The sequence below is a fragment of the Mya arenaria genome, chromosome 4 (assembly GCF_026914265.1).
Source record: "Mya arenaria isolate MELC-2E11 chromosome 4, ASM2691426v1".
In the NCBI taxonomy this organism is placed as follows: domain Eukaryota; kingdom Metazoa; phylum Mollusca; class Bivalvia; order Myida; family Myidae; genus Mya; species Mya arenaria.
Genome location: NC_069125.1, coordinates 82,589,255 through 82,614,707, shown reverse-complemented (window position 1 = coordinate 82,614,707; position 25,453 = coordinate 82,589,255). Strand labels below are relative to the sequence as shown.

The 25,453-nt window shown below is 36.7% G+C and overlaps 1 protein-coding gene across 1 annotated transcript; it reads left to right on the top strand.

Annotated features, from left to right (window-relative positions):
* Nucleotides 1-1,538: 1,538 nt before the first annotated feature.
* LOC128230374 (uncharacterized) lies at nucleotides 1,539-16,687 on the top strand. Its single transcript, XM_052942586.1, has 5 exons — nucleotides 1,539-1,585; nucleotides 7,456-9,247; nucleotides 9,659-11,384; nucleotides 14,485-14,546; nucleotides 15,353-16,687. Exon 2 carries the CDS (start codon nucleotides 7,457-7,459, stop codon nucleotides 8,279-8,281), a length of 825 nt encoding a protein of 274 aa, XP_052798546.1. The 5' UTR covers nucleotides 1,539-1,585; nucleotide 7,456; the 3' UTR covers nucleotides 8,282-9,247; nucleotides 9,659-11,384; nucleotides 14,485-14,546; nucleotides 15,353-16,687.
* Nucleotides 16,688-25,453: the final 8,766 nt, after the last annotated feature.

Sequence of the window (25,453 nt, the reverse complement as noted above, 5' to 3'; positions counted from 1 at the left end):
CGGGGGTTTTAACACTCCCGCGGAATTTTTCTCCCGTTTTTCAAAAGCTGGGGAAAAATCCCGCGGGGTTTCAATAGTACGAGATTCAAGTTATTTTAGCTCAAAACAACAACTTATATCAAAAGGAGCATTATGCTTCGACACCGGAAGTGAAATAACGCGAAACAAAAAAAACCGGCTTTTCAGTACGGGGTTTTTCTCCTGCGGGATAAAACTCCAAGATTTTACCGATAATGCAAAGTCCGTAAAAAACCCACTTCTAAGCTTTTATATTAGTGTTATGATGTTAATTATCACTTGCTTAAGGATTTTAAAATACTTGCTTTTTATTTAAAGAACAACAGAAATTTTATGAATGTTTTTTACGGGAGAAAAACCCAGCAAAACCTGTTTTGACTATTTATGATTTAAAACGCGATTATTGCACTTCATTTGAAGCAAAAACAAATGTTACTACATATGTATCTTATATGTTTAATATAACAACCATGTTAGTTATGTAAATGATATTATTAAAGGTAATTTAACTAATTTCGAAACTTATGAAATAGTGAAATGTAACCCTTTTTAAAAAAAAAATAATCTTCCTTTTTTAACCGTCTTTAAAAATACTGCAGGAATGAAAATTATACGTGACGTTAAAGAGTTGTAACGTTAAAAAGATGATATTGCTTAATTATTGTTACTTAAAATTGTTAAATTATTGGTACTTGAATCTGACTTTAAACCGGTTTAACACTAACATACAATTACAATAATCAATACCAGGGTACATGTATCATGCTGGAAAATTACGAATGTGTCAGACGAATTATTTTGTTTTTCATAGAAGATAAACAAAATCATCGAGCTTTGCAGAACGATGAATCAGAATGACTGAATGACGCTAAGTTTTGCAAAATGGATATATCCCTAACTTCCATGGTAAGTCATATATATTTTATTCTATTGCATTTGTGTGTGGCTTGTTGAATATGTATCAGCTAAGAACTGTTGTGACGACGCTTTGTCACTTAATTGTATGTAACCCGGCCGACTATAAGGAGGCGTTTTGTAGAGCCTTACGGTGCGATCAAAAGACTGCGCATGCGCTCTCTTTGGATGCAGCCCGCGAAGACACAAGACGTTGAAAAAGTGTTCTGTGTTCATAGAGAAAATAAGAGTGTTTTGGTGTGGTTTGAAGGGGTCCTACGTAGTAATCAAGGGTATCTAGGACTAGTAGAGCCGGCAGACGCACTAAACACTTTAGTGGTGTCAGAAAAATTAACGAAACTTCGTCTGGAAAATTACATAATTTTGACCGGAAGTCGCATGGTTTTGGTCCAGCGAAAATTAGGACTATTTTGTTCAGTATTTTTTTACTAACAATTGTGTTGGACTGTAGACTTGTTATAGTATTTTTTACTAGCAAGTGTGTATTTTGTTGAAATTTAACCTGGCTTAGTATATTTTACAAGTAGGTGTAAATTGAGGCCTGTTCACTTAGTTTTAGTATTTTTTACTAGCAAGTGTTAAGGTTGATAGTGCAAGGAGTCGCAGATTCAGGCAAGAAAGACCTCAATAGACGAAAAAGAACAACAGAGAGGTTTGTGGAAAGTTAAAGATTTAAAAAGTAAAATATTTATTGATAATATATGATTTTATAGTTGGCCTGATAAAAATTTACCTAAAAATAAAAACAGTATTTTGGATTTTTTTATATATAGATCTGTGATTAGTTATCGTTTTAAATTGATTGTGTGTGAGAGGGATTTGTGGTTGGTTGCAGTGTCTTGCACTTGTATTTGTCACATTGGGTATTCTTTATCTAATGGTGATATTGAACAGGATTTTTTCTTGAAAGTGCTAGTGATACATTTGCTTTGATATTGGGTATCTAGAAATTGCTAAGACAGATATTGGTGTATTTTTTACACAGTCTGGGGTGTATTTTTTACACAGTCGTTGGTGTATTTGTATACGTGGTGGTAAAGTGTATTGTTTACACCAGTAGGCCTTGAGTTAGCGCTATATCAGCTTTTGTAGGATTTTACTCATTTGTCATATCATTTACTATTTCTAGTATTAACTATTTTTGATATTGGAGATTTGAAACAAAAACACAACAACACACAATCATGTTTAAACATTATAATTTAATAAATGATATTAAGTGAAAAGAGTAGAATATTAATAATAAGAATGGCGTTGAAAATAAATTTGGCTACAAAGGAGGAAATTGCAGCTATTATTCCGGGGTACGGGGAGAAAAAATCAAACCTACTTATAAGGTATAGGGAAACAAATGGTCAATTTGATGAAGAAAAGTTGAGGTATGTGTTGGGAGAGGAGACTTACGATAAAATATCGAGTCTGCTGGACTTTTCAATGGAGGAGCCAGCTAAATCTCTCGAGCATGATCTATTGGATGCAGATTTGAGACGGCAATTGAAAATTTTAAGGGAGGGCGTTGACTCCTTACCTGATGTGCCTCTCACACCAATAGGTGAAAAGTTAGGGGCCATTCCAAAAAAAATGGTTGTTACACCTAAGATACCAAAGACACTGAAAACCGAAAAATTGGAGTTTACTCCTAAACAGAAAGTAGCGACAGTGCAGGTACCTAGGCTTAAAAAAATTGAGGGTAGTAGAGTGAAGTCTACTGTGAAGTTGGTGGAGGTCCCTGAAAAGAAAAGCAAACATTCTGTTGAACGGGTAACCAACTTAAAAGAAATAGACACCGACAGTTATACTGAAACAGATGAGTCACATACGGGGGGGGGGGTATCTTAGTAAATCAGTCCATTCTAAATCTAAACATAAATCACGTAAAAATAGGCATCGTAGTAGATCACATTCAAAATCACCTTATAGAAATCATAAAAAATTAAAAAGATCTCTGTCACGCACACACAAAAACTCAAAGCTCTCAAGGTCTAGAAAGAGGCGTGCTCATAGGCATTACAGTAGTATTTCTTCCTCATCCAGTAGTAGATCACCATCATTAGATAAAAGGGGGAAGAGATATAGCTCTTCAAGTGAGACAGAAGATTCTGACCAAGGTGTAAGAGGTAATCCCAGCAAAATACCCAAGTACTTAACATATGACGGGGTGTCAAACTGGACATCCTTTAAAGTTAAGTTTGACAGTTACAGGCGAGCTATGAGATGGACGGATGAGGAGAGCTTAGATTATCTGTCTTGGTGTCTACAAGGAAAGGCACTTGATCATTATTCTTTAATGGTCCAGAATGGGCATAAACTGTCGTTCCGACGGTTAATGCGCATGCTAGATAACCGTTTTGGTACCACAGAGCTGCCAGAAACGGCAAGGGCAAAGTTTGATCAAACTTGCCAAAATGGGTGTGAGGCGTTGGAGGATTGGGCTGATCGAGTCCTGATGTTAGCTACACCAGCATACAGAGAGTTTAGGCACTTTGTAGTACAAAGGGAAGCTGTGAAGAAGTTCTGTCAGGGGTGTACGGATAAGGAGGCTGGTAAGTATGCGTGTTTACGGCACCCATCATCCATGGAGGAGGCATTGAACTTTATAAAAGAGTTTCGGTACACAACCTCAGCCATGGAGAGTGGTCGCCGTAAACGTAGGCCGGATGAGGTACAGGTCAATGTGGTTGACGACAGCAGAAATGCGAACCTAGAAAAAATGGTTGAGTCTCTGACAGAGCAGCTGGCTGAATTAAAATCTTCAGTTGGTAACCAGGGACAAGGCTTTGGGTCTTGTTACTTTTGTGGGAGGAAAGGGCATTTCAAGAGAGATTGCCTGAAACGTAAAGAGTGGCAAAAGGAAAAAGATAATAGCCAGGGGAGAGCAGTTCAGGGTCAGCCGCACAAGGGAAACGGCAAAGGGCCGGGGCCAGTAGGCCAATCCCTAGGTCCGAGGAAGAATTAGGCCGTAAAACTTCAGTTGATAAGGCCAGGCAGGAGGTAAGAAGTTGTGTACAAAAACCTGAGCTTTTCAAAGAGGAAGAGATAGTAACATCAGTGCATAGGGTATGTGAGGGGTCTTCGTCCGTAAACATGATGGTAGGTGATGTTAGGGTAAACGCTAGGATAGATTCAGGTGCAGAAATAACAATTCTGTCTACTGAATGCTATAATAAATTGTCGTCAAGACCGGCTAAGGTGAAAGAGGTATCCATGCAATTGGCAGATAACGATGTAGTTTTGAAAGGGTTTGTAACTCAACCGGTAGAAATACAATTAGGAAAGCAAAGTTTCAAATCTAGACTGTATGTAGCACCAATTAGTGATGAGTTGTTGTTAGGACATGATTTATTACATTATTTAGGCGTTAGTATAGACTGGATGTCTGAAACATTGGTCGTTAGAGGAGAGCACATTCCATTACAAACACAATTTAAAGGAAGCAAACCAAAAGCTGATAGAAAGAAAACAGCATTCTTAACTAAGTATGGTCTGTTTGAGCATGTGAGAATGGGGTTTGGTTTATCAAATGCCCCAGCAACGTTTTCTAGGGTGGTCAATCTTATTTAGAGGGGAATGAATTGGAAAACGGTGTTAGCCTTTTTGGATGACATCTTGGTGTTGGGAAAAAGTTTCGAAGATCATATGCATAACCTGGCTGAGACATTAGAGCGGTTTAAGAAGCAGGGGATGAAGCTTAAACCGAAAAAAAATGTATTGTTTCAGAAGAAAGTGGAGTTCTTGGGTAGGATCGTAAGCGAAAATGAGATCGCCATGGCAGACCGGAACATAGAAACAGTGGTAAACTGGCCTACTCCATCTTGCTCAAAAGATGTAGAGAGATTCCTGGGTCTGGCTAACTATCACCGGTTCTTTGTGAAAGATTTTGCAAAAGTAGCTCAGCCACTGTATAATCTGACAGGGAAAAAAAACATTTATCTGGGAAGAAGTGCAAAATGAAGCATTTAATGAACTAAAAACAGCTCTAACATGTCCACCTGTTCTGGCTTTGCCAAACAACCAGGACCCGTTCATTTTGGAAACTGATGCATCCGATTATGCAGTGGGTGGGGTGCTGAGCCAAATTCAGAAGGGGGTAGAAAAGGTAATCTCATATTGTAGCTTTACGCTCACAACGGAGCAAAAGAACTACTGCACTACCCGAAAAGAACTGCTGGCTATTGTAAGATTGACAAGGCACTATAAACAGTATCTTTTAGGTAATGTTTTTAGAGTGCGGACAGACCATAGTAGCTTAACCTGGTTGCTACGGTTTAAGGAGCCACAATGTCAATTAGCAAGGTGGATAGAGGAGTTGTCCCAATATCACATGGTGGTGCAACATAGACCAGGTTCTAAGCATGGTAATGCAGATGCCATGTCTTGGTTGCGGGATGATCTAGTGCCATGTCACTCTTATATTGCAGGGGTAACTCCAGACAAGTTACCATGTGGTGGTTGTGATTACTGCAAAAGAGCAGATGATCGGTGGGGTGAGTTCACCAGGTCAGTGGATGAAGCGGTAGCCTTGAGAGTGATAACTGGAGAGAGTAGGGAAAGGAGAGCAGGGGATAATGTCAAAGATGAAAAGGGAGGGTCTGAGTCAAATGAAGGTTTAGGGACACCCTGTTCAGGCAATTATTCAGGCTGTTTCAGCCAGGATATTCCTGATGGAAGTCACCAGGGAGATAAAACCGGCAGTACTGCCGGGAAGGCACTCAGGGGTGACGAAGATCAGGGGCTTGCCGAGTTATGTCGGGAAGGGATTTTCAATGAGCGAAATCAAGGGGAACATACCGGCTGTACACCCGGGACGATAAACCTGATTCGTGTGTCAGGGAAAATCATATGTTTGAACAAGGAGACAGTTTTTCTGATTCATTGGGTTATGACATATCTGACAGTCAGTCAGGGTTTGACATTATCAGAGATGGAGCGGACATCATGATTAGAACCTGCTCTGTTAAGGTACCGCAAGAAGCGACAACAGAAAGTCCATCTTGTTGGGGGTTTACTTTTGAGGAACTCCAAATAGAACAAGCTGCTGATGGAGATTTGGGTATCATTAGGGCTTATCTTGAGGCAGGTACTGTGCCGACAGAGGGAGAGCTTTAGCAAGTACTATTGGATAAACAAAGAATTGTTTAAACTCAGTCATGGTGTGCTGTTTAAGCAAAAGAAGGAATCGGAAGATTTGGAATTGGTGGTACCCAAATCATTGCAAGAACTGGCAATCTATTGGCATCATGGTATACCTTCTGCCACACATCGGGGGATTGCAAGAACCAAAGCTAAGATTAAAGAAAAATTATTTTGGTTGCACTTGGGATGAGATGTTGAAAGATACATCTTGTCCTGTGAGGTGTGTGCAAACAAGAAAACTAAGGTATATGGAAAGGTACCACTGACTGAGTACCATGCCGGGGCACCAATGGAACAGGTCCATATAGATTTTATTGGACCTTTGCCAAAAACAGCACAAGGCAATGAGCACTGCTTAATGATGGTGGATCAATTTACAAAGTGGGTAGAATGTATACCGTTACCATCACAAAAAGCAGAAGTAACCGCAAAGGCAGCCGTGAATGAGTTTTCCTCAAGATTCGGCTTTCCTTTTCAGATCTTTTCTGATCAAGGACGCAATTTCGAAAGTAAATTGTTTACAGCCCTTTGCCGTGCTTTAGAAATACACAAGGCACGTACCACACCGTATAGACCCTCAGCAAATGGTCAGGTTGAGAGGTATAACAGAACACTGATGGAGGCGGTGCGTTGTTTTTTGGGCAAGTCGCAAAACAAATGGGATGAGCACATACCTCAGATAGCAGGAGCTCTTCGGGCAGCTGTGAACAGAAGCACAGGTTTCACACCAAACATGTTGATGTTGGGTCGTGAGGTGAACACACCGGCAAGTTTAATGTTCCCAAATCACGCTGACAAAAGTGTTGAACCGGAAGAGTATGTAGCAGAGCTACAAGAGAGGATGAAGAATGCTCATGACACAGCTCGAAAACAATTGAAAACTTCTTTAAAGCGGATGAAAAGGTACTACGATCTAAAGGTTCTATTAAGGCCATACAAAGAGGGAGATCTGGTGTACTTGTTAGACACGGCAGTGGTGAAAGAAAAGTGCAAGAATTTGATTGCACCATGGAAAGGGCCCGCAATCATTACAAGAAAGGTGTCTGGCTACCAGTACCAGATTAAGTTGAAGAATGCGGTGGTGGTAACCAATCATGACAGGTTGATGCCTTGTATAGCATGAACTATCCCAGCTTGGATAAGAAAGTACCAAGAAAAACCGGATAGTGATCCATTCCTGTCAGAAGAAACGGTGACAGATGAGACAGATTTGAAGTACTGTGTATGCAAGCATCCATGGGGAGGTAGATTCATGATTCAGTGTGATGAATGGTACCATGGTTCTTTTGTGAATGTTACACCCTCTGAGGCTTTGAATATTGATACAAGTGTAAGAGTTGTATAACATCAAGGAATGTTTAATAGTCATTTTTTGTCTATTTGTTTAAGGATGGCTGACAGCAAGATCGTTCGGGAGGTGAAAGACCTTCTTGAGAAAGGCCGCTACTATGAGCCTGCAGACAAATTGGTGTCACGCCTCAGCTTGGCACTCTGCAAGGAAGCGGACCAAGATCTTCTGAAAAGCTTGATAAAGGCGACATGTGATCTGGCTCGTAGTACGGGACGAGGAAAAGGGAAGGGGTTGAATTTCTGTAAAAGAGTGGCCAATGAACTGAACATCCTGGAAGTCGTGGACAGGGAGTGGATAGTAACCAATATCCACAAACTTCCACCCATCAAAGTGACCAAGGAACAGATCTATGAGCCGCTGAAGCAAACAAAAGACTTCAGGCTGGAAATTGACTACCAGATTGAAAAAGTGGTAAGCGATGCCGGAAAAGGGGCTGAGTGTGAAGAAATGGAGGTGGAGTTTGAATTGGACTTGTCCGCACATTCATCTCTACTAAATACTCCGGAAGGGGAAAATGGTAGATCACCACGAAAATCCCCCGTACAGATTGTGGTATCCCCTGCGGTAATAAGGATTTCTCCTGTCAAGGCTCAACTGCCTGAACAAAGTAGCCGGAAGACAAGTAGGGATGAACAGCAACCATCCACTTCAGAATATCAACATCAGCCCGGTGCAGGAGACAGGAAAAGGTTGAAGAGAGCTTCTTGCTCTAACAACCCAGTCGATGAAGCAATGATCAAATGTCACGGTCACCATTCAAGAATCGTTGGTGCTCCGTGTGTCATGGGGTATCTCAGGAATTACCAGGCGTACTTAAGTCGAAATATAGAAGTAGGGTTGACTCAAACAGTTGTAGAGAACTGAAGAGAAAACATCACAGGATGATCATGTTGTATTTGCCGACAAGTTTAAAACATCAGTTCCTCTGGCGTTTGGAAAATAACTATACATTCGTGCCACGCATTAAACACCGAAGGACATATTGGTCAATCGCAAAAGCAGTCCACGAAAAGAGATGGCAAAGTTAGGATGCTCAGCAGAGGAGAACACATGGCATGAACCGGAAGCTTATGTCCACTGCATTGGAATAATCAAAACATGTGTGCAACCCGATGACATATTTCAAACCTATAATAAATAGCCGACAGAACAAGGTTTTTGACGGAAGAAGTAAATACAAAAGGAAAGTGGGAAAAACATGCATCAAAGTTATGTTTTAATTTAAAAAGAACATGGGTGTTATAGACAGTCAACATTTTTAATGTACCAACACAAAGTGCTTATTTGTGGACCTTACTTGTGTGGTTTGCCGTGGACATCTCGCTTGTGATTCATCATGGATAAAGCGTCAACCCTTCGGCTACCTATAAGCTGTTTGAGAGAATGGTAATACTTTTTTTACAGTATATTACAAACATGCTGTAGAATGTTATATACCATAATCAGGTTTAATAACGTATTGATCGTTGCATGTACAACCAAAATGAAACATGAACAACATCTTTTAAAATCAATCAGCTGTTTAATGTTGTATGTTATTGTTTTTAGGTTGCAGAACAACTTATCGGCGGGAATAGCACACGTATAAGGAAATCCAAACAAACAAGCGACATTTTTTAACTTGACTTCTTTGGCAATGTGCAGTGCAGAGTCAGCTTGCATGAGTATAATTCTAATGTTTATAAAATAAAACTCAACTGAAATGGTGTTTTATTCAAGGGAATGTTTTATTTCGTATCGTGGCATTACCTCTAGGAAAGACCGAATGGAGGTCAAGTCCAACAAGACTATGGCTCCAGAAACACAGAGGAACGGAAAACAACAACTCACGTACGTAAAACATTTTCAATAATATATGATTTTTATATAATGACCCTTAAATCGAAACAATGAACGGCCTCTGAATTTCATGAAAATGCATACATTAAATTATTTCTACTGTTTAATGGCACATCTTGAATTTCAGAGTCTAGTACAAGAACGCGCCGTTTAGATCAATCATGTATTAAAATAAATTTTCAATATAGTATTGATGAAATAATCATAACAAAACGTTGTTTAGGTGTCAACTTTTTGTTCCTGAAGGGACGAATAATGTTTGTTTTAATGGTTTTTATAGAATTAAACACTTCATGCTTAAAATGAAGACATATTTTTCGAAATTACACATATACAATGCAGTTGTCGCTAACAACGTGTCTTTATAGCAAATATTCATCAATATGTGATTTCTTTTTACAGACCGATGATATTGCATTGCACCAGAAACCCCACTAGACTCTGTTGCCGTTTCGTTAATCGCATGCTGTGATTATACTGGTGTTGTTTCCCGTGACAAAGATTGCGATATTTTTAGCAATATAATAGTTACAATCAAATACTTTGATTTATGTTTTGGTCTATGTTTTTCTATTATATAATTATGTACATGTGTTCTTTGTTGATAGGAGAACAATTATTATCATTATTGATTTTTGTCATGTTTGTTTTTATCCCTATGTATTCCTCAAGTTCCAATGATGTAAATAAATGATCTATACATTTTATAACCTTGATGTATGAATGAATTGTGAATCCGTATTTGGATTTTAGTCCTATAAGTATACATTTATATAGGAAATGAATGAACATGTGTGTAAAATATCATGATAGAGAATTGTTTTTTTAAATCCTTCTGATTTATTTGATAAAAAACCCATATTGTTTTGTAATCGCTCTATGCATGTGTAAATAAGAAAATAAACAAAAATATGTATAATATAATGAAAACTACAGGGACAAGCCCATTAGTTGAACAGAAAAAATAGGCCCTGTTAAGGGGTACACGTCAAGGACCCAAACAACAATGAACTAGAGACACAAACATTGTTACACCACTTCTTAAATCATAGGTTTCACTTTTTGTTTTATTACTGAATTTTACATAGAATGACACGTGCCTGGAAAACTTTGATAATGTGATGTCTGTATTAAAATTAAGCACGGCTAAAATAGCGTAATTATACATACATAGTTTAGTCACACATGGCATCCAGAGAGTGTTTATGTGGATTTTTTTCAATTTTCACCGAATAAAGCACACACATGCATAATATCATTGAAATAATAAAAAACATTTTGCAACGTTGCCTTACAAACATCTTTTAGGCATTGTACTTTTGAAATATTTTGGAAAACGCAGGAGAAAAACCCCGTACTGAAAAGCGTTTTTTTTGTTTCGCGTTATTTCACTTCCGGTGTCGAAGCATAATGTTTTTTTTTTATATAAGATGTTGTTTTGAGCTAAAATAATTTCAATCGTGTATTATTGAAACCCCGCGGGATTTTTCCCCAGCTCTTGAAAAACGGGAGAAAAATCCCGCGGGAGTGTGAAAAACCCCGTGTTTTTCTGCAAAAACCCCGCTAGGGCCCGAAGTTGGTGGGTCAATTAGACAAACTTCAAAAAACATTTCGCAAACAAAAAACACCAAAATCACACCTTAATGAAGCCTTTTAACTAAATTATAGGTCAGTATTCGATTACAGCGTATTTAAAGGGTACTTGAGTTTGCGAAACCTAGGATTTGCAAACACAAATTGGAGGTCGTTTTATACGGAACAACAACAACAACAAATGAAGCAATAACAAATCCTACTCCCAGTTTGGAAGCAGAGCATATAAGTCTGATTTAATTGTAAAGGTGAATTAATCTGAGATGCATGTTTTAATTATTTATTGAATTTCATATTTTGAAAACTGTTTACTAAAAACTTCACGTTTTGTCTATCTTCGCGTTCCAATCGAGGGAAGGGGTTTCCCGGATTCATGGAGATTTAGTACCAGTAACCACTTAACTATCGTTTCAGGAGCATTCACCGATTTCGTACTTTCCGCTGAAGTGCACTTTCCTCTAACTAGTCATACCGATACCATATTGAATGGGTACGAATTCTCCGACATCCGTTTCCAATACGCTTCAGACACAATGTAAATATTGCCATTTCTACTTTTATTTCACAGGGTTTTCTAATTTTATGTTTATTAGCATCATATTAAACGTTTAAGTATCGGTTTTACAACGACTATTTGGGATATTAAGCTGCTTAACAAGATCTTTTAGTAGGTGAAACAGTTTGTTGATGCCATGCCGACGGCTGCGGCCATTTTGAATATTCTGAACGATCTGCATTATGACCCATAACACACAAAAACAAACCAAAAACGTTACTTTCTGTACTTTCTAAAATACATGGGTCACAATGATGTTCATTTTTAAGATTGAATGTATTACTGAATGAAATAAATGAACAGTGATTGTGCTAGTCTTATTTATTGCTGTATTGATTTTAATTGACAGACCTGTAAAATTTGCAAATTGTGAAAGATAAATTATTCAGTGTTCATTTAGACCTAATTTTATACATGTATGTCGTACTTATCGAATATTCAAGTGTCTTTTTGATCTTAAAAAAACAATTTATGCACGAGTTAATTGTAACCACTGCCCCCCAAAGGTCTGTGGAATAGCGGGACGTTTAACTGTCGGTCCAGCCAATCCCAAGTATCATCCCTGTCCTGCTGAGACAAACTGCTGGTAAAATCCCCCCAAAATGCCCAAGCAACCCATGAACATCCTAGGTAAAGCCCATTCCCATCTTTTTCCAGCACGAAAACTAAACTACCAGCGTTTTCCCCGCTATCCCTTATTTTTATGTATCTCAGTCTCAAGTGTGCTGTAGTAAAAAAATCGTCAAATGACTCGTTGACGGCCATTTAAGTGAGCCTCCCCCTGGACCCGGGGGAGCAGTGGTAACAATTGACTGGTGCATTACTAGCTTTTGTATTGTATATAAAGGCTTTAATGATTGCAATGATTGCAATTTATGGTAAGTATTTGGTGGTTGTTGGAATTACCGAAAGCATTCTCCGAACCCTGCCCCATCCTTCCACGCACACAATAGTCAGTTCATTCAATATGTAATAATATTTATTTTAAATAATTTATAGTTTCTTCGTTCCATGGAATTGGGATTCTAGGCTGTCAGAGAGTAATCATTCAACTGTAGAAAGGCACGTTCCTTGGAGGGAGTAACTCTGCAGACATATAATATTTTGTCTTAAATTGATAATTGTTTTATTAAGATCCACCTTCTATCTTTAAAACACGTGCATGAAGTAAGCTAACCACAATAAATGCAGTTGTCTCAACACACCCTTAACAAAAACATAAGCAAACACACACTGCTTATGAGACTTGTTTATTTTGGGCAACAACAGATACATAAGTATATAAGTACTTTTTAAACCAGCCATTTCCATAAAACGTTTCAACATATTGTAAGGGCACGCGATGGTACTGCCCTTCGCTATCAATACTTCTCGACCCTCTCTGTAAACATCAGTCTTACATGATCTTATTTTAACAATAAAATAATCGTTTTCAAATGTTAGATCTGAACAATGTTAATTACTCATGTTATTAAATCGCAAAAATCCAGCATAGCATAACAGAATCATAGCTAAATCTCTAACGTTAGTAAGACGCATATCTTTTGAAAACATTTCGCATAAAGCTATAAGAACATTAGCGTCAATAACGTCCATTCTTTTCTTGGGCTTGGATGTAAGCCTTTTCGCAGCATCAGACAAATGCTTCACAACTGAATCGTTTGTTGGATCCTCTAAACTGTGTATTGAATGCACCCACTTTATGGCATATATTGCAGATGCAATACCACTATAAGACTTTCCTTCATCTAACAAATATGTGATATATAAAGATACTACGATCGAATTTGCCGGTCTAGCACTTAACTTTTTCAAAACACAAAAAGAGGAAAACTTTTCAAAACACCCTATGTACTTTTCTGTCGTAGAATCCGCACGTGATTTCAATACATATGCCGCCGTGTTATTTGCTACACTCTGTGTCTCTGATGGATGAACCCCTGCTCCAATCAAACGACCTTGAATGGTCGATCTTAGGTCAGGACCTGTTGACAACGAATAATAAGATATTTAGTCAAAATGTACATTTTAGTTCTATCATATTGAATGGCAAAGGGTCTTTGGCAAAAACCCCATTGTTGCCATGTCCGCAACATACAACGCCATCTTTCGGCAATATCCTGTAATCAGTAATATATAACCTGAATGAACTGTTTCTAACAAAACATGACCAAAATGGTGCCGATGTCCACTACGGTACTACCAATATGCAATTAGCCTTTTCTTGCTCAATTTTGTCTATGCACTCTGTGATCAACCACGGTGGAGGAACTAACCAGTTATTGTCATATTTCCAGATCATTGTAAAAGCATCAAAACCCTTCAGTTCCGGGATACCACCACTTCGAAAAAGCACGTGCAACATTGATTACTGACGTCATTATCGCAGTAATTGTTAATCTCTATGGACGTCAAATAGTTCCTCTAAAAATGTGTTTTCACATTAATTTATTTACAATTTAAATTAAAAGTATTGCATACTTATATATTTGATTTCGCTTTTTTGAAATGGCATAATATATTTTTTATAAACCAAACAATAAAATAAATAAAAAGTGGCGCGTTGTTGCACCTGACTCATCTACCATGGGGGAGTGTAGGACGGGTTTTTCCAGCACTGGAAACATGACTGGAAACACATGTCGGGTATGCAAGAAAACTGTCATCAGAGTGAGGACGGAAAGTGGGTCCAACTCCCTGAGTGTGATGTACCCCTCAAAAAAATATAGTGCCTGTTTAAACCAAGGCCCTCCACCCCCTTGCACACAATTATAAATTTATATATATGATAATGAAATTTTAAGTGTTTTCCGGTTGTGCGAGTTGTAATTCAGACCCATTTGTAGCTCTTGCGGCTCCCCCCCCCCCACACGCACAAGCAAACACACATTTGATATCCATCCCCCCTCTCCCCCGACACAATTTAGTGTAAACGCCAGCTTCACCAATCCCAACTCGAAGACTTTAGTGAATGTCCTTATTAAAGTTTTTTAGTAATTCCATCAACCAAGTGTAGTGCATCTTTTTAGTAATCCAATTCTTTAATAACTGTTTATAAATTTGTTATTGTTTGCGACAGATTGGAGATGGGGATGATGACAGACCAGCCAACCAAACTTAAATTGGGGTAGACATCATGCGGTAATTTATTAGTATTTCACAATCACTTCATGAAAATGTATCATAATAGTAGCATTGTTTGAGCGGGATTGGTTCTTTAAACTTGATCTTTTCTGTTTGTCTCATTCCTAAATGACTTTGTTTCACGCCGGTTATAAATTATTTCCGGTCGCGGCCATGAGATTATATCATGTTCTAATGAAACAACAACCTCTGCGTGTTTGTCAATTTTGTGAAACTAGTTTGTTTGCTCTTTCATTTGAGCATTTCATTAAGAATTAATTCTTTATGCAGTTAAACAAAAGTTAAAATATCTTAAGGCAAATGGGATAATAAGTGTGTCAGTTACATCAAGGTTTTGCTTTATCCCTCAATATTTCTTAGTACATTACAATATTCTGTAAAAACACAAATGTATTGTTGTTGTTTTTTATGGCCAGCTGGTTGCTGAAGCTCTAGAGGACCTGTATGAACAAAAAATGCTGTTAAAGATAGTTCTGTCTGGAATTCCATACCGCCTCCAGAGAATGGAAAATGGTTTCAAGTAAAAAGAGATTCTAAGCAAGTGCATTTCTGACTCCTCCAAAATGCTGCTTTGTAGTCAATTACCTTGGAGGGTTAAATACTCATTGCAAAATATTCAAACATAATATATGTCATATATTTGTCTTGATCTTTGAATCCATGAAATTACACTTTGTGACTATATCAAATTTATGTCTTCATATAGAATTGTGTATGCCTCAAATGACTGTTAACTGGCATACCTTCACAGTAGAAGTTAGTACTTTTATTCTGTTGAAACATTGCATTTATGTTATTTGCAGATTCTAATGTGCCAGCAGCATGAAGTGGTCAAACAATCTGAAACATGAAATGGATGCAGCACAGAATCCCATATTTCAAGAGAATGCAGATGATATTCACCCCTGTCAAACTCGTTTGTGTGTAAATAATACAAAATGTGACACTTACAGCAAATATATAATAATTGAGCAACATGTAGACAATTGCAAAACTCTGACTGTTCTGTTAATTTTGTGCCAAATTTAGTATTTTAAACCAGATACTTTCAGTTTTTGCTTGTTTGTTCGGTTTCTTTTATTGCATGATTTTTTCAAGAAGCAATCAGTTCAGTATATAGTAGTTATGGTGTTTTGACTGTCAATGAATCCAAGATAACTATTTGTATGTTGTTGAACTGATATGTTAAATATTTAAGATCCAGCTGTCAGTACAGAAAACATTGAGTGTGCTTTTGAGAACACTGAAATTTATAACATCATTTGACACTGTACATATTGCAAGCATTTTTTCAGATAAAACTATATAAAATAATAGTTGATAACTTAGCCTTAATTTGTGCATATTAGCATATGTGAATATTTTTAAATCCTCAAGATGGCATTCTGTATAAATAATATAATATAATCATTTTAATTGTTTCATTTGTCTTCATATATAAATGGTTTTGGATGGAAATTTGCACTCGCTCTATTTGCTGGTACACACAACAAATATAAATGAAATAGTGTTAAGTAAGCTCAGCTGACAGTTTTTCACTGGGTTCTTATTTGGGTGTGTTCCAACAATATCACTGACTTGATTATTTATTTATATATGATATATAGGCGCTAAATTTAGAAGTCATTTGTTTGTAATTACACCTTGATAAGATTAAACTTCTTCAAGAAAGTCCCATGATATGGAAATTTTGTTTTGACTATTTCCGTGCTTAATTCAGAATATACTTCATGTCAAAAATGGTATGAGAGGTAATTTAATATTGGGCCATTAAAAGTCTGGAAAATTTTAACATTAATTTATTCATATAAATTTATTTCCCTCCATTACTTTTATCAAGAAGCAAGACAAAAAAGGTCACTCTGGGTGATCAGTAAAAAAACATGTGAACATGCATATTTAACTGTCAAAGGTCTAAAACTGATCTCTTTTAGCAAAGCTGTTTAAAATATTAATTAATTGAAATTTAGATTATTTTGATCATTAGATATAAAGTTTGTCGGATTCATTTGTCATTTCAAACACAAATTATTAAGTTTATTGAAAGCATTGTTTAGATAATTTTGTATTGAAAACAATATTTATATTTGCCCTTAAAATCTAAACAACACATTTGTTCGCAATGAACATTTTGCAACTTTTTTTTGGGGGGGGGGCGGGGGGGGAGGGGGTTATGTTTTTTTAACAAACACTCACTGAGAGGTTTTGCAGACAATTTGCCAGAGCTGCTAGGCTACAAATTGTTCATATACAATCAATAATTCCTTCAATGTTTTTTTTTTGTTTTGTTAGTTTTGTTTCATTATTTTTAGTAATTGAGTAAATGTTTTGCCATGTTTTACCTTTATCTTTATCTTTATATAGATTTTTGCCCATTCAATTCTAGTAAAAAATATGATAACCCCTGATTGTAATATCCTTCAGTGCAACATTTTTGGTATGTGATCATTTTTATTTATTTTCTGTTTGTAACGAATTCTTCAAATGCGTTTGAGTACTTTATCTCAAATGCATAGTAGGTTTATTTAAGTTGAATAAGAAGAATTACTCCAAACTTCATATAAAATATATAGTAATTCATTATATATACTGTATACACTATTATTATAGATGGTTGTGTATATACTAAATAAATTGCTAACAGCATCAGAACTGCTTGTTATTTCAAAAGGTTCATTAACATATACAAAATATGTTTCCCTTTTACTCCTTGTATGTTTCACTTAGTCATTAAGTAAACTTTTAAGTGTCCGGGAATAACATTAATACAAGCTAAAGCACTACATTTTATTGATTAATAATTCAAAGGTTCAAGAACTACTTCTTCTAATGTACCGGTATACATCCGAGGTTGTTTTTAATACAAATGGCCGAAAAGCTCCAAATGACTATTCATATGACCATAAAGTAAAGTTAATATTTTCAATGAATCACAAACTGTTTGTGTATTACAAGTCTTGCTTTCCTTTTTATATTCTTCACTTGTATCCTTCACAAAATTGCAGTGTAAACTCAATATGACATAATGCTTGATGGAATAAAAAGGTTTGGAATTATACAATTTCCATTCAATATTTTGGTTTCCATGTCAACATTACATTTAACCATTATATCTGAGAGGCAAACTAGCTGTTGCTTAAACATTAAAGTTAGTACATAATAATTAGTAGTAGTGAATAATCCATTGAAAAAAACTTAGATTAATTATTGGTTCCAAATGTTATATCCCGTAAAATTATCCTTGCTAGGAGGAGCATACCTTTGGATTTTCCTAGGATGTCCATCGTTAATATACTTCAGCCGCACCACTCTGGAAATGCTGAGAAAGGACATGTTATTTTAAAGTTAAACGATTAAAATCAATGTTTTCCAAATATAAAATCAAAAAGTCTTCGATAATTCATGCAGAAATGGGGAGGGCTGCATTTCATGACACTTTCAAAGACACAAATAAATCAGCGTCTGTTAATTTCAAAAATAGAAACCTGTAATCAATTGTCCTCCGATGTAAGTGGAGTGTTATACTAATTAACAAATAACACAATGAATGTTAAATTATAAAATATCAAGGCAGTGAGTATCAGAGTTGGCTTAAAGTTACACGACACCAGATTGTCAAAAGAATATAGTAATTTCAAAAAAACAAGCCTGAATGTTGTTTTTCCTCACCTTGCAAGTCATGTGATCACATATTTAAATGTTGACTTAAAAGCAGCTTAGCAACTTGCTGTAACTTTCTACACCTAGTCAGCCTCTTTTAAAGTTTTAATCCATCAACTTCATCTGTTTAATTCAAGCTCTATGTCTGTGACATTAACAATGATAACTTTAACGTTGTACCTAAAGATAATGGTTTCATATCTTATTTAAAATTACGCTCCAGTAGCAGTAATTATTTTAACGGTTGGATATTACTCACTGTTTTATGCATTTCACCACTCTCTATTTTGTAGGCTAGTCCATATCAACAGCCGCTTCAGAGTATATTTTTGACGATTTTTGTTTTGGCGACTCTACGCGTCCATATCCTATTTGTTGTTTTCCTAGCCAAGAACGACAGATCCCAGCGCTAAGTATTTTTTGCGGAAAGATAACGGACACCAGCTAGATAGTTAAAAAATTGGCGAAGCTTTGTTGACAGATCAATCTGAATTTGAGATTTATGAAACATTTGTGTATTTATGAGAAAGGTATTGGCTAAAAAAAAATTATGTGTGGCCATTTAACAATGCAAGGTTAAATATTGTGGATTTACAGTTAAGGACTATATTTTACATTGGTATGAATCAGTCGAATTGCGGCGTTAAGGGAACAAAATAAATATCTAAATGTTAAAAGAGTTCACTATTCGCGCATTATTGTGGCTATTTTGTAGGCATGTTCTGCATTTCTGTAGCTACTTGTCTGAGAGAGTATTCTCGTTTTCGGAGGGAAGTGCAGGGACAATGAAGAATCAATTGAAATTTATATCAACAGTCACTTGTTAGTCCTTCTTACAGCATATTGTTTTGATTTACGATATTCGATATTTTTTCTGAACTTGTAAGTTAATTACTAAAAACGTTTTCTAAATAAATACTACATATACTTTAGTCTTTCAACAAGTTATTTAAAAACTACATATTTATCACCACTTGTTTCATCAACAAACTCACTAACTTCTGACTGTAAATTATCAATAAAAATGTACTGTGAAGTTAATAATTTTCTCAAGAAAGATTATGGCGGGCTTTGTAGTATCTGAAAAACTAACGATAATGAATGTATGTTATCCTGAAAATAATGTTTTAAAAAAAACAAAAATGGCATGTGAACTAATATCACACAAGTTTTACAAATAATTATGAGAACAATTAAATGAGAAAATAGTTTATCACTGAAATAAATGCATTGGCATAATGCATTTTGCAATGATTAATGAATACATGAATTACTTTAATTATTCCATCGCAGGGTTGTCAGGCCTACGATGTACCACTGCCCAGGATGTCTGGAAAACACCTTTGTAGCAAAATCGTTGTACAAGAGGTTAGGTTAAAAGAAAATGAAATATTATTTCAGAAAGTACTACTAGTTTAAGTAAACCATCTACAATAATGACATGACTATAACTAGAACAGGCTATTTAAACTAGATCAATTTGAAATAACGCCTAAATACGTCTAGTACGCCTCGGCCTGGCCGGAGGCACGGACGGTGTCAAGAATAGGGGTTGGAACTTCTGGACTGTGTTGAGGAGTATGTATAGAAAAAGGAGACTGAAAAGAAACAGGTAAATGATTTTAAAAAGAAGAAGAATTGCCAACTGACTCTTATAGGTGGTTCAGGAGCGGGCTCATTGGGATTTTGCGTACGGTTCAGTGGCCTCCTCTGTGGAATAATATATATTCCAGACGAAGATGAATCGGAGAAGTTCGTATCTCCGTCGTGCTCAGATTCAGAGGCCTGAAGAGGTACTGTGCGCGTCCTGATCGTTCGAAAAAGTTTGGGGTTTTGATCACCAACTTCGGTTTCTTCTGGCTCTGGCACGGATATAAAAGGAAGCAGGAGATTTCGGTGCAAAGTTCTTTGCAAGACTCAAGCTGCACTTTGTACACAGGCTGTCCTTCATATGAGATGTTTATTATTACATATGGGTCTTTCTATCACTTGTCAGCCAGTTTATGTCGCCCTTGCAAATTCACTTTACGTACCAGAACAATATTACCTTCTGTAACTTTCTCTGACTTTCTAGTCCTACTGAAGTTTGTTTTGTCCTGCTCTCTTCTTGGCTGCTTCTGCAGCTACCCTGTACGCATATTTCATGCGTTTCTGCGGTTGTGAAACATATGAAGCATGGTTAACCCCATCTCCATTCACTGGTGCAGTGCCCAAGTATGCATCTAAATAGAGCCGTTGGTGCCACCCGAACATCGGAAAATTGGGGCTTAACCCTGTAGAACTGCTCTTCGTTGCATTGTACGCCTGGACGAGAGAAGGAATAAACACAGCCCAATTGGACTTTTGGTCATCAGCCAAAGTATCCAACATACGAAGGAGAGTGCGTTAAAATCTCTCAGCCGAAGGATTTTCCATAGGATGGAAGGGGGTTGTTCTGGTCTTTCTCACTTTGGCACGCTTACAGAGTTCTTTATTGACGCTGCTCTCGATGTTGCGTCCCTGGTCTGAGTGGAGCTGCTCTTAAAAGGAGTAATATACTATGAAGTTTTCATAAAGAGCTTTAGCAGAAGTGGTAGCTTTCTTATTCCTACAGAGAATAGCTTTGGCATACCGTGTAAAGTGATCGTTGATGGCCAAAACGTCTTCATATCCACCTATTGACCTCTCGAGTTTCAGAAAGTCAATACAGACAAGCTGCATATGCTTCGATGTATCAATGGCAACAAGATTACCCCTGGGAACAACTGGGATCTAACGACAAACACACGGACGACAGGAAGAAATACGACGTTCGAAATCCGACTCCATGCCGGGCCAGTATAAACGCTGACGTGCGAGCCAAAGGGATTTCTCACGACCAGGATGACCTATGTCGTCGTGAACACCACGAAAAGCATCACCATCGAAAGTAGAGGTTCAAAGACAACACCATTCTCTAGTGAAAGACGTGACAAGTCACGAAGAAGGGATATGCCATCTTTCGACGTTTCCTCCCCCCTCGGACGAGAACCGGAACTAAGGATGGAAATGACCTTAACGATGTCATAATCGTTCGACTGCTCTGTCTTCCAGTATACCGGATTGGATGCTGGAATAGGATTGACAATCTCTTCACAGGCCAGTTGAGGAGCTGTTTCACCAGATACACATTCAACAGGAGAAATGGAAACTGAGACACCAAGACAAACAGCTTTTATCTCCTCAGAGAACAAACAAGGTTTACGACTTAACCCATCACAATCGGAATTAGGTTTGCATGACCTATATGTAATATTAAAATCATATGCAGACAAAGCTGCAACCCAACGATGACCTGTAGCGTCTAACTTGGCAGTAGACAGGATATACGTTAACGGTTTGTTGTCCGTAGTGACGACGAATTTATTACCGAACAAATAGTCGTGAACCGTGTCGGTTACCGCCCACTTAAGTGCGAGGAATTCTAACTTGTGTGCGGGATAGTTACGCTAAATACGGCGAAGACCTCGGATTGCATAAGCAATGACTCTTTTGGTGTGATCTTCTTGCTCTTGGAGAAGTACTGCTTTCAAACCAGACATACTTGCGTCAGTATGATCTTTTAAGTGTTAAAAAAGTAAGCAAACGCAATAATAGGAGGAGAAGAGAGTTTTTCCTTCAAACGTTCAAAGGAAGACTGCAGGGTGTCACCCTGCCAGACCCAGTCAACTGGTATTTTGCGTTTGGATTTGGGCTTTTTTGATTGTGTATGTTTGATACCATGACCTTCAAGAAGTTAGTTTAAGGGTTGTGCTATTTTTGAAATGTCCCTTATAAAGCTATGGTAAAAACCGGCAGTTCCTAAGAATGTACGGAGTTTTGAAATGTTCGTTGAAGCTGGTCAATCATTAAGCTGAAGTTTTCTCAGGATCAGTGGCGATGCCTTGTTCAGAAATAGTATGGCCAAGATATGTAACTGATGATTTATAAAGCTCACACATTGAACCTTTTAGCTTGAGACCATGAAATGAAAGACGGTGAAAAACGTTCTCTAACCTAATCACATACTCATCGAACGTCTCAGAAAAACACGCTGGAACCTCGCACCTGAATTGACTAAACCATAAGCCATACGATTGCACTCGTAAAAACCTAGATTCCCGAAGGAAAAAGCAGTGAATTGCTTGGAATCCTCTTCCATTACCACCTGCTAATAACCTGAGCAAAGGTCAAGTTTAGAAAAAAACTTTAGACCAACAAGACGACGATCGACAGTGTCATCAAATCTTGGAAGCATGTCTGCATCTTTCCTGGTACGGGAATTCAGCATACGGAAGTCGGTGCAAAATCGCCGGGATCCATCTTTCTTACAAACAAGAACAAAATTAGAAAAAAAGCGGCTTTGGCTTTCCCGGATGATGCCACAATCCAACATATCTTTGATGTGCTGCCGGACTTACTCATACATACCAGGATGGGATTTTTCGGTATGGCCGCTTGGAGGGTGTGTCATCTGAAAGGACAATTTGATGCCAGGTGATGTTGGTGCAGCCAATGTCAACGAGACCAGTGAGAAATATGCTTTTCCAGTTCCCAAGAACCTGGCGAACACGAAGAAGCTGATCGGAAGACAAATATTCCGTGTCAATCTTAATACCAAGATCATTAACAAAATCAGAGGGTGTAATGAAGGTGAAGGAAAAGAAGATGTGAGGTTATCTAACACATTGACTTCATTGACAACGCAAACGTCAGATTTCGGTCGATTAAAAATGGTCCTTGTTTGGGGAATTGGAAAAGGGGGGTATAACGATCCAATAGTGGTAGAGTGCCGCGCGGAGTTGAATTGACGTCTCGCTGCTCGATATGGCGTACAGGGCCAACAACATTCCCACCTCACCGGGTCTTTGGAGAACAATATCCTGGACCACAGGAAGCTCTTCTCGGGGTGCCAATTTGAAGAAGGTCTCAGTTTTACAACGACACTTCTCGGGGTTCTGTTTTTTTTCTAATTTATTGTTGTAATTGAAACCTATTTACATAACATATATAATAGAAAACTAGAAACGTAATATATTAAAATAGAACACAAGACAAATGTTAAAAGGTCATAATACAGGGTACAAAACAAAAAAGCCTGTGTAATGGAACATAATAGAAATACAAATAAGTTTAATTATTTAGAAATAAGAGGCATTTGTTTGTTTTTTAAAGAAAAGAGACTGATTACCTATTAAAATCAAGAACAATAATTATTAATTTCAAGTTTGCATGTTAATGAAAGTTCAAAATTGAAACTAATTGTTCATCTTCGTGGTTAAAAAAAACAGTTCAACAATTAATTCAAAATTTCAGAAACAGCAAATTTATTTAAAACGGCTCTAATTTTTAGCTTACTTTTTTCAGAGTTCGTTACCCATTATTAGCTTTATTTCTATTGATAGCGGTTGACCCTAATCCACCCATTTGTATAAGGGAGTTGCAAAAAAAATGCCTTATCCTTAAAGTAGCACTCTCTAAGTTTAACCATTTTTGCTTATTTAAGTTTTGTCTCAGAATCAGCTAAATTAGGCATCAATGTCTTCATTTCAGTCATTAAGACTCACAATAATGATCTGAACTTTTTGGAAATCTGCCCCAAATTCTATTTTTCTTAAAGCGTTAGTATAATAGTAACGCTTTTAGTCATACAACAACAATTTTTCTTTTTAGCTATGCATATTTATGTAACTATAATAATTTCAATTTACGATAATACAATAATAATAGTAATACTAATACTAATAATAATAACACTAATTTTAATAATAATAATAATATTAATAATAATAATAATAATAATAATAATAATAATAATAATAATAATCAATAAATGCGTAAGTTTCAGCAAATATTTAGCTGCAGGTCATTTAACCAATTAACAGCGTATAATCAATAGCCAATCGTAACAGCGGGATGCAGAAACCGCGATATCATCTGTGTCATTACATAACCCAAATAGCAACAAGGAAGAATACCCAACGATAATGAGGTAAAACTACGAGCTAAGATATAATGAGATATAATTAAATAATTGTTATTTATTTTTTGATGGGACTTCGATTATTAGTTAGTTACTATGTCTGTGAATCGTGCATTGTTATTTTCAATTCGAACGTGAACCACTGAACGACCGGATGAATTTAAATTCTGATGACATGTGGGTTTGTTATTCTAATTAAGGTATAACATTGTGAGCTTAAGATAATTTTTAAGTAGAATAAATGCACATCAGACATTTTGACATAAGATAATTTTTGGCTCGCTTATACAATTTTGAGGAGGAAACAAAATAATGATAAAAAGGTATGCCGTTATGAATTAATACAAGCTATGTACTGAATTTATTTTGATTAAATATTAGTTGGCGTACATTGAAAATTAATCATAGAAATGTCATGTAAAACAAAGATTTATGTTTATGTATTATCATCACATCTGGGAATGGACTGGTTGAATTCTTTAAAGCTGCACTCTCACGGATTGACCGTTTTGGCATATACTATTTTTGTCTCAGATTAAGATAGTTTTGTATGAAATTCTTCAATTGAAGCACAAAGATAATAGCAATAAGGATCTTAATTGCTAAAAAAACGCCAAAGATTACAGTTTTCAATTTTTTGAGAGTGCATCTTTAACATGTTTTTCTTTCTATCACGGGTATTTCTAACTTTATGGTGATGAATTTGCCATATTAGAGTATTATGTCAAATCTGCATTTCAAAGGTCTGTAAGCCATAATCTTGTAATGTTGGTATAATTTCTTTTTTTCAGTGACCTGATGTCCGTGCGCAATTTGACCTATTGCCTGAAGCCAAGAAAACGCAGAATTGAATGCATATAAGTTTTATAATGTTTTCTTGATGTTTGTTTTAACAGCCTGTATAAATTGTTGATGCATAAAATCAAGAAATTCAAATGGCAATTAAAAGAAGAGTAGTACGTTAACTGTACGTCGTAGGCCAGTATAGTAATTTAGACCTTACTAGGAGTGAGAGATGCGAGTGGTTTTTTAATAAATCTACTATGTATTGACTAGTTCATTTCTTTTGGTACTTAACCATGTAATGCTTTGTAAATCTAACATCTCACAAATGCTGAACACAAGTAAATTCCAAAAAAGTCAACTCCACCAACGACGAACAGATTGCATATTACTATGGTTCATTTACTGTTCCCACCCTATAGCAGTTGCCTATTGACAGAGTTTACCCCTTTACATTTGCCTTTTTGGGACACACTTAAAG